Source organism: Pimephales promelas, chromosome 12 (assembly GCF_988280905.1).
Source record: "Pimephales promelas chromosome 12, fPimPro1.hap1.1, whole genome shotgun sequence".
Classification (NCBI taxonomy): Eukaryota; Metazoa; Chordata; class Actinopteri; order Cypriniformes; family Leuciscidae; genus Pimephales; species Pimephales promelas.
Genome location: NC_142780.1, coordinates 33,249,904 through 33,260,200, shown reverse-complemented (window position 1 = coordinate 33,260,200; position 10,297 = coordinate 33,249,904). Strand labels below are relative to the sequence as shown.

At 35.6% G+C, this 10,297-nt stretch overlaps 1 protein-coding gene across 1 annotated transcript in view; it reads left to right on the top strand.

Moving 5' to 3' along the window:
• nkd2b (NKD inhibitor of WNT signaling pathway 2b) overlaps positions 1–9,124 on the top strand; it is a 43,411-nt gene extending 34,287 nt beyond the window's left edge. The window contains exons 4-10 of the mRNA XM_039660825.2: positions 2,571–2,619; positions 3,993–4,111; positions 4,870–4,965; positions 5,182–5,332; positions 5,805–5,877; positions 6,078–6,193; positions 7,406–9,124. Of these exons, the coding sequence (XP_039516759.2) occupies positions 2,571–2,619; positions 3,993–4,111; positions 4,870–4,965; positions 5,182–5,332; positions 5,805–5,877; positions 6,078–6,193; positions 7,406–7,935 (1,134 nt within the window). The 3' untranslated portion in view covers positions 7,936–9,124. The remainder of the gene's footprint in view (positions 1–2,570; positions 2,620–3,992; positions 4,112–4,869; positions 4,966–5,181; positions 5,333–5,804; positions 5,878–6,077; positions 6,194–7,405) is intronic.
• Positions 9,125–10,297: the final 1,173 nt, after the last annotated feature.

Sequence of the window (10,297 nt, the reverse complement as noted above, 5' to 3'; positions counted from 1 at the left end):
ACAAGAAACACAAGAAAGCCATGAAGCAGCAACAAACAGTCCTGTCTCAAGAGATCTGATACGACACGTCACACGCTTATTCCACCAATAATGGCAGAACACACATGCACATGCCCTCTCTCCACACTCACAGTCTTTGTTGTGATTTATCTGGGGAGTTTGAGCTCAAGGAGTCAGAGATGGAAGGCAGCGCGAGTCGATAAAGAAACCAGGGCCTGTTTTCTCTTCAACTGTGGATTGGAACCAGCTCTCTCTTAATTAACCATATGGTCCACACATTGCTGCTTAAAAAGGGCCTCAGTGGGTGATGGCATTATGGGTAAAATACCATGTGTCAGCCTTTAAAATTCAGTGGGCGGTCAGATCCTGCATGCAGTGTTCTCTGGGATGCATCTGTTGCTCTGGGTGGTAATGAGTTCACTGAGCTTTCATGCCTCTCAGACACGTGACTTTAGAGAAAACATGGCCGTTCTGCGGCTGGCAATCGTCTCAGTGTTGCGTTCTGTGTTTAAACCTGGAGGCGGATCCGTTTGAAATCAATACAGCTTATTGGATTCCTGGACCCGCCTCTCGGAGGTTCTCTTTGGTCGTTGGATGACTGTGTCAGAAAGGGTTTCCAGCATAAAAATCATTGATTTCTGGAATTCTCTTTTTTATGAGATTGATTTGCATAGGGCGTGGCTTGTTCCTTTTAGATTTTGTATCATAAACAAAGTTAGGGAATTACATTTGAAAATATTACACACTATATATCCCACAAACTTGCTCATTTTAAAATTTAAACAGTTTTTGTAAGACAGAACAAGAATCACACCTCATTGGTACCAAATGTTGAAAGTTTGTCATTTAAAACAAATAATACAATACCGCTTGAAGGGAAACATATTATTACTTAAATTGATTGTAGAGATCGGCTGTCAAACGATTAATCGCGATTAATCACATCCAAAATAAAAGTTTGTGTTTACATAATATATGTGGGTATAATTATTGTGTATATATAAATACACACACATGCTTGTATATATTTAAGAAATATTTTTATGTATATACTGTATTAACATTTATATATAACTTTTTTTTTTTCTTAAATAAACATGCATGTGTGTGTATTTATATATACAATATAATTATACACAGTGCACCCACATATATTATGTAGACAAACTTTTATTTTGGATGCGATTAATCACGATTAATCGTTTGACAGCCCTAGTAATATTGTAAACCTCTTTATTTTACTAGGTTAATTAATAGCTAGTCAAGCTAGTCAAGGCCATGTTTAAAATGTTTCCAAATGGAAACCGATATACTGTATATATATATATATATATATATATATATATATATATATAAGCTGTGCCAGTAACTGATATATACTCTAAAATGTTCAATTGAAAATTTGATTTTTATATATATATATAGATTTTTGATTTAGTATTTTGATTTATTTAATTACAATTTTTTTAATATAAACTTTATTCTGGTGTTTATTTATTTTTCGATATATAATATTTGTTTACGAACTGTGATGCTTGTATGTTTGTAATTTGAATTCTAATTTTAAAAAAAACTAAACGTTCAAATCATTGATATTGACAGGTTTGCATTTGTTGTGTGTGTATCTATACTATATCTACACTATATCTATATCTATACTCTACTGTTCAAAAGTTTGGGGTCAGTAAGAAGAAATTAATTCAAGGATGCAATAAATTGATCAAAAGTTAAAGACATTTATAATGTCATTTTCAGTGACATTGGTTTTCAATATTAATAATCAGAAATGTTTTGGTGTCATGTGACTGAAGAAGACTGGAGTAATGATCCTGAAAATTCAGCTTTGATCAAATTACATAAAATATATTCACATAGAAAATGTTTTTTTTTAAATGGTAATAATATTTCGCAATATTAGCATAGGAGACTTCATGAACATGGTTGTGGTTGACTGCTTATCTTACACGAGCAGGTTGGGATTTGTACACCGTGTACCGTGGTGCATTTTTGTGGTTGCAGATGATTTAGTCTGTTTCTGATGGTGATTATGACAGACCTCAGTCTCATCTGCTTCGGTCTCCGTGTCAGGCGTATTCCTGGATTTAACTACTTCCATGTGATACTTTAGAAACAAAACCCCCACATTTTTCATGTTAATGTTAATCATAATCTCTGAAATCACCAGAGAAAAGGAAACGTGGTAGATGAGACATAATGGAGTAAATATGCAAGTATTTCATGAACTGATCAAATAAAAGCGTCTATCTGCCAAATGCACAAATGCAATTATGGTCAGCACTATTACAACGCAGCACCGCGAAACTGGCATAACCAATAGTGTGCAATTCTCTATGGAGAAAATTAATAGGATTACGTTTTTTACTTCAGGAACTCGACTGTTTCTCTCTGTTGCTTTTGGGTGGAAGGTGGAAGGTATTCTGCAGTGAGATTTAATCTCCTGCGACACTATCATGGTTTTTCCGTCCCTGAGGAGGAAATGCTTCAGATGGAGGCGTTGTGGTTTCTGAGTATTGAACTAACACCTCTCTTGATCTGTGTTTCTCTTCCAGGAGCTGCAGGACTGTGTGCTGAAGGACGGACACCGCTGCCCTCTACAGGGTGTGTATTCACACACAGCTGTGCTGTTTGAATATGTGTCTTCTTTTCCAGTGCAAATATCTCATTGAGCTATTTGAGAATGGAGATGTACAATGACAAGATATGGTGTCTTTTTCTCTGAGAGATTTATCAAAACGATGTGAGTGGTATGAAACTGAAGTTGCGATCATAGACTGTAAAAAATAGATTTTGTGGTATATCTGAGTGAAATGAACAAACGTAGGGCGGGGCTTGATTTTGTCTGTGGGGAATTGATTGGATGGTTGTGGTTTGCTATTGGTGGATCAGATGTTGCAAGAGAGAGAGAAAAAAAATAATGTTGTGCAAAAAATAAATCATGCAATATTTCATAAAAAATACATTTTGATTTCATGTTGATTTTACAAGAACGAATATCTGCCGGTGGGGTCAGAAAATCAGCTTAAAGGAGTAGTTGACTTTTTTTTTTTAAAACTTTTGCTGATAATTTACTCACCCCCTTGTCATCCAAGATGTCCATGTCTTTCTTTCTTCAGTCGAAAAGAAGTGAAGGTTTTGATGAAACATTCCAGGATTTTCTCCATACAATGGACTTCAATGGGGACCAAATGGTTCGAGGTCCAAATGAGAGTTTCAGTGCAGCTTCAAAGGGCTTTAAACGATTCCAGACGATGAATAAGGGTCTTATCAAGCGAAACGAGCGGTCATTTGAGAAATAAATAAAAAAGTGTACGTTTTATAACCACAAATGCTCGTCTTGCTCTGTTCTGTGATGCGCGTTCTTGACTCTCCTGTTCGAACTCGTTCATCAAAATGCACAAATCTTTTTCGAGTCATGACTCGAAGGGTCCTAGATAAGACTCTTATTCATCGTCTGGTGTCGTTTAAAGCCCTTTGAACAGTTTGCACTGAAAGTCTCATTTGGACCTTGAACCGTTTGGTTCCCAATGAAGTCTGACCCCATTGACAGATATTTGTTCTTGTATTTAATTTTGATTTATCAGGTAAATATTAAAATTTTCAGAAAAAATGATAATTCTGTCATTAATTATTCACCCTCATGTCAAGACTTTAGTTCATCTTGAGAACACAAATGGAGATCTTTTTGATGAGATCTGAGAGCTTTCTGTCCCTCCATTGACAGCTACGCTTCAGAAAGTTCATAAAGAGAGTCTCTTCTGAAATTTGGGACTAATCCACTCAATTCATAAAAATTATTTTTACAATCTCATTATGAACATGCATAGCTGTCTATTATTTGGGTGAACTATTCCTTGAAGTCATTTTTCTTCAAATAAATGTAACTTGATATAGGATTGTTTAGATATTTGTACTGGAACTCTGCCCTCAGTGTAGTTTACTCACTGGATTTGTGTGTGTGTATGTGTGTTTAGTGATTTTGCCTCCAGAAAAGTCTGACGGATGTGAGCGTTTTCTTCAGTTTCTGCCGTCTGAAGATGGAGAGAGAGACCTGAAGGAAACCTGCAAAGGGAAGAAGCGCATCAGTCTGAATGTAAGTTCAAGCAAGAAACAGAAGCTGAATGCAGTGACCTCATATATGGACCTGGGCCCATATTCATAAAGAATCTTAGTGCAAAGAGTCGCTCCTAGTGGCAAAATTCGTTTACTCTTAAAATTAAAAAAAATCCTAGTACAGAAAAAAGTAATTTAGAAAGCATCTTAACCCTTAAAAAAGGTCTTAAGTTCAAAATTGTTATGAGTACGGATGAGGACTTTTAAGAGGCAGAGGAGAAAATGGCAGAAAGATGAAGAGGGAGAAAAAATGTGTTGCAGACAATGACAGTGAGTTAATAAGACGCTATAGATGGGATCGTGCAGGGATCATGTTTGTGACTGATCTCCGACACAGTGTAGGAATGCCATAACGCCAGAAACGAAAGTAATCACTACATATACATACTATACATTTTTAGTAATTGTCTGTGCTTTGTCATTTTTATTCTTTATTTTTAAATGACTATTTAGTTTTCATTTTTCTTTAGTTCAGTTTTTATTTTCAAACTCCTACTTGTCTGATTTTCATTTAGTTTGTATTTGAACCTATTGTAATCTTATATTTATATTTTATTTACATTTATTCTGTTTTTAGCTGCCAACTCTGTGCAGTAATGTTATTCTGCATTGTCCAATTAAGCAAAGAAATCAAAATGACATGTTTTCAGTTTTGAGTGAATCATTTCTGTGACGGTTGTTGACAGCCTCCTGCTGGCCATGCGTGTAACTGCATGTGTGTGTTTTCTGATCTCTCAGGATCTGGAGTGTAACGTGTCGCTGGTTGACGACAACAGGCAGGAGTGGGTCTTTACCCTCTACGATTTTGACAACAGTGGAAAAGTCACGAAGGAGGTAAAATATCTACTTCAGTGTATCAGCCTTAAGTGAAGCAGCGGTGTTGCACATGTCGTGTTGCATGCTTGTTCATGCAATATTAATGCTGATCAATGATTATGAACCAGCCTGCCGTAAACAAACTTGCTAATACACGTTCAGCACCTGACATTCATTAAAATGCATGAGAATGAGAATGCATTCATGATGTGTGGTGTGTGTGTTGTGTGTTAGGACATGTCCAGTCTGATGCACACTATCTATGACGTGGTGGATGCCTCCGTCAATCACTCGTGTAAAAGCAAACCAAAGACCCTCCGAGTCAAGCTGACGGTCTCTCCAGAGCCTGGAGCTCGCAGGAGGGAAGGGACACACGCCGGGACCGGTGCGACTCTGCAAAACACACATACTGTACATTTATAACCACATGTCATGGCCGGGTTCAACTCCCTAGGAATGCATGAACTGATCAAATGCAAACCTTAAATTCGGATAAAAGCATCTGCCATATCCTTTTAATGTAATTTTTTTTTATTTCAGCTGGATAATTTATGGGTCCATTGTCGCAATACACAAAATTATGGCAGAGAGTAATATCACAATATTAATCGCAATGTTATTTATTTACTCTATTATCACAGGTTTTATTGTGCACAAATAAATACATTTGGTTTCTGTCTATATGGACACAAACAACCCAAAAGATCAGATGAATCATAACAAATGAATCAAACACTTCAGTCACACTGTTAGAGTTCACACACTCTAATTTATGATCGAATAAGAATCATTCAAAGCAACCATTAACAACTTAACTTCACTTTGTTTGAACCTAACTTCCTTTGATCCCTCTTCAGAGAAAGAAGCGAGTCGTTTGAGTCGCATCGAATCGGCTCACACAGAGGAGAGACGGCAACACACACACATCAGGTTAGCTGCTAATGTTCATGCTGGGAAACTGCAAAAGAGTGGGTGGGTTGTTTGGGTGCAGTTGTGGATTATAATGTGAGAGATCTAGTATTGTGTTGCATGTCTAACATGCATGCTGGAACTTCACTATACTGCCGTATATATGTCCACATGTGCTGTATTAACGCATGATGGATGTTTTTTTTCCGGTGATGTGACAGAGGTCAGCCTGATGAAGCTCACGAGAGGAATCACTATTGCGTGGATGAGAACACAGAAAGAAGAAATCATTACCTGGATCTGGCTGGAATAGAGAACTACACCTCCAGATTTGACAGTAAGATTTTCCTCAACGTGTGCATGATAGCAAAGAAAAACAATCTTTAACACTGACACGAGTGAGTTGTGTATTACACTGTTCACAGAAAAACATGATTAGAGATTATAGGGAGAATCTCATGGCCACATTTCACTTCAGAATTTCCTTATTACAATATTTTACAATCACTGAATGGTGTCTGACAAAACCCACCAGTCAAATTTTGCATGAATAAATATATGTGCATTTTAGGACATTAATTTATTACTTTTATTTGACATTATTTCATACATGCTCAAGAAATAGCATGATATTATTTTAAGTCCTCATCATGGTAGTATTTGTCCTGCTGGTTATTTTTTTTTATTAATTTCCCTAAAATCAGGCTTCATTTTCTTTATCCAATATATTATTCCTTAAAAAAGTTATTTGTGCTGATCCTTTAAACATATAAATATCTTAATTTTCTTCTGATCCTTTATGTAAAAGATTATATGAAATTAATTGTTCAGTGTGCTGACCCCTTATAAAATATAATTTCTTTAATTCTGAATATCACATAGTATTCATTAATTGTGTTATTGTACTTATACTATACAAATAGGGCTGTGCAAAGATTAATTGCGATTAATCACATCCAAAATAAAAGTGTATGTTTACACACATGCATGTATATATTTAAGAAAATGTGTTATTCATATATCAAATATTTTATATATATATATATACAGTATTTACATGCAAATAATTCTTAAATATACTGTATACATGCATGCATATGTATTTATAAATACAAAATAATTATACACAGCACATATATTATCTAAACAACAAAAACTTTTATTTTGGACGTGATTAATCGCAATTAATCTTTGCATAGCCCTATTTACAAAATATAAATATCTTAATTTTATTCAGATTCTTTATTAAAAAAATATGTTTCATTGTGCTGATCCTTTATAAAATATTGGACTGCATTTATATAGCCAATGGGGGTCTATGAAAGTGCTAAATTATTATCTTATATATTATTAAATATTATCTTATATATTATTAAAATATTATCTTATATATTATTAAATATTATCTTATATATTATTAAAATATGATCATATGTATTATTAAATATTAATTTATATATTATTATTTCTTATATATTATTAAAATATTATCTTATATATTAAAAAAATATATTATCTTATATATTAAAAATGTTCTCTTTCTGCAAAGGTACCTCTCCTCCTGCGGCCCAACAAGAGCCAGCCTCACGGCCTCCACACAACCAGAGTCGTTCCCGGTCCCACGAGCCCGAGACACAGGCCCATCAGCGCCGGTCGCAGGTCATGTCCGACCACTGTGTGGCGCTGGATCCCCGCGTGCGCAGCGGCCCTCAGTTCATCAGATCCCCCAAGGGGACGTCCAAAGGAGCAGCTGGTGGCCAGGCCGCGGCCAAAATCAGCAAGTGCCACGGCTACTATCCCTCCATGCATGTCTCAGGGGCTCAGGATGTGTACCATCTACCCCAGCAGAACCAGCCTCAAGCCCCGTCGGGTCACCAACACCCTCTCCAGCACAGTCACAGCAAGAGAGTGAGAGCCAAAGCCAGAGAACAAGCCCTGTCTCCTTCAAAACAACCCTCACCTGCGCCGGACCGCGAGCAGAACGCCGGCTTCATGCGTCCTGTGGTCCAGCGACATGAACACCACCATCATCACGAACATCATCATCATCACCACTACCACCACTACCATCAGTCATGACTCCACCCTGCGACGGGACGATCCTTAAGTCCTTTCACGGAGCGGAAACTCTGCTGTCATAAAGCTGTGGAATCATTGATCACGTAATCCCAGGCCTCATTCAAGGGTCATTCCTGTTCTGCAATACGGATGTTCAGAAAGGTTTTTTTTTTATATATATATAAAAGCGTATATTCAGTGTTGGGGAAAGTCACTTTTAAAAGGTAAAGCATTATAATATTGTGTTATTCCCTAAAAAAAGTAACTAACTGGGTTACTTAGTTACCTTTTGTGGGAAATAATGTTGTTTCTCTCCTGGGGTGGGCTTCCTAGTTTGAGTTTTAATTACAAAAAAAGCTGTATTTATATATTCACACCAAAAGTGAAATGAATAAGCATCAGGCTGAAGGAAATGCAAATGCATGCCTGTACAGTAGAGGGCGCCGCTCAAACAAACTCAAAAAGTACAACACTGTTACTTCATCATTTCACTGTTTTTATTCATTTTGAGGAATACTGAAAACAAAGTAACTTGCATTACTTATTTAAAAAAAAGTAACTCTGTTGTAAATTTACTTTACTAGTTACTTGAAAAAAGTGACCTGATTACATATAACTCGTGTTATTTGTCATTCGTTACACACCCAACACGGCATATATCAGATATTCAGAAATCTGCTCCGGTCAAACTCAGGCACTTATGAAAATAGAGCTAAAGTTAGTCATTGCTGACCGTTTACATGAGAACGTCAACTTAATTTCTCTTCGTATTTTGATTATGTTTATTATACAGATTTGTGGTTGAGTGGGATTGAATGGTTTAGAGGGACAGAAACCGACTTGTAGCAAAAATATTACAAAAAACAGAGTTAAAAGGATTTTTACAGGATGCTAAATAATATTGAGGACCTATAAATCTATTATCAGTATAAAAATCTATATATTTTTTCCCATATATAATATATACCCAAGAAAACATTTCAATTTGAGACCTAAGGAAAATGAATATTGATTCAAACCAAATTAAATAATTGAATTTGATTTCCTTGGGTCTATAGATATTCCCCTCTGTGTTCATTTAATTCTAATAAAAGAAGGAAGATTTTATCCAGTATATTATGACATATATGATGGGGGACATGTAATGAAATGTACTGCATAGAAGGAATGACTCCATATATAAAATGATTGTACAATTTAGCCATCATGATCTGCTTGGCCATGGCTTTTTGTCCGTCACTCGGATGTGGTTTTGTGTTTCTCTTCAAGTATTTTCTCCCAAACATGGATCTCAGGTGAATGGTGCTGCTCTGTAGCTTTTCTAAAAAAAGAAAAAAAGAAAAAAGAAAAAGGCTATTTCTCCGTTGGGAGAGCTGCCATGAACTGAACGTCTCCCTCTTACCAGAGGAAATATCACCACTGCCAGTTTGAATGCTAAAATATCCTTTATGTTTAAAAATGATAAACTATATGAATATAAACATTTTACTGTATGATTATACCGCATATGCATATTTATCATGGTTTATACGTATGCATTTGTTTTTATATATTAATAAAATACATCTACTGCATTTGAAATCTGCCTTTAATTCTTTATATAAATTAAGTAGAATTGCTCATTACTCAATTTACTCATTAGAAAAGACAGTGGTGCTACTGTCACAACTTTTTACAGTCTATGGTGACTCACAACCAACAAAGTACTTGTTCAACATGCGCCAAAAGTTCGCCCACAATTTAGACACACCTCTCATATTGACCACGCCCATCAAAGACACGTCAACTGCGAGTAGTAGTGATGGGAGAAGTGCTCGAGACGTTTTATGTGATTAAATGTGTTTTTTTTTATTTTATTACTTTAACTGTACCGTTGATTATTTTTCGATACTTTTTATTATTTCTTTTATTTTTTGCTACTTTGATTGTAATGCTCTTTACTTTAAAAAAATTAAAAAAAAATCAGAAATCCAAAAAAAAAAAAAAAGTGCTCGAGACGTCACTCGATGGCTGGCTAGAACGGTGTACATGCAACTAAATCTCAGCCTCAACGTGTATAAAAACACCTTTTAGAAACGTTTTTTTTATTGAAAGTGTAATCCATTAAATGTAATTAAAGGAGTAGTTCACTTTTAAAAAAATAATTGCTGATAATTTTTACTCACCATGTCATCCAAGATGTCCATCATGTCTTTTTTTCTTCAGTCGAAAAGAAATGAATGTTTTTGATGAAAACGTTACAGGATCAGAAATGACTCGAAAAAAGATGTGTTCATTTTAATGAATGAGTTCGAACAGGAGAGTCACGAACGTGCATCACATAACCGAGCAAGGCGAGCATTTGAGCTTATAAAAACAAACAAAAGAAAACCAAACAAAATGG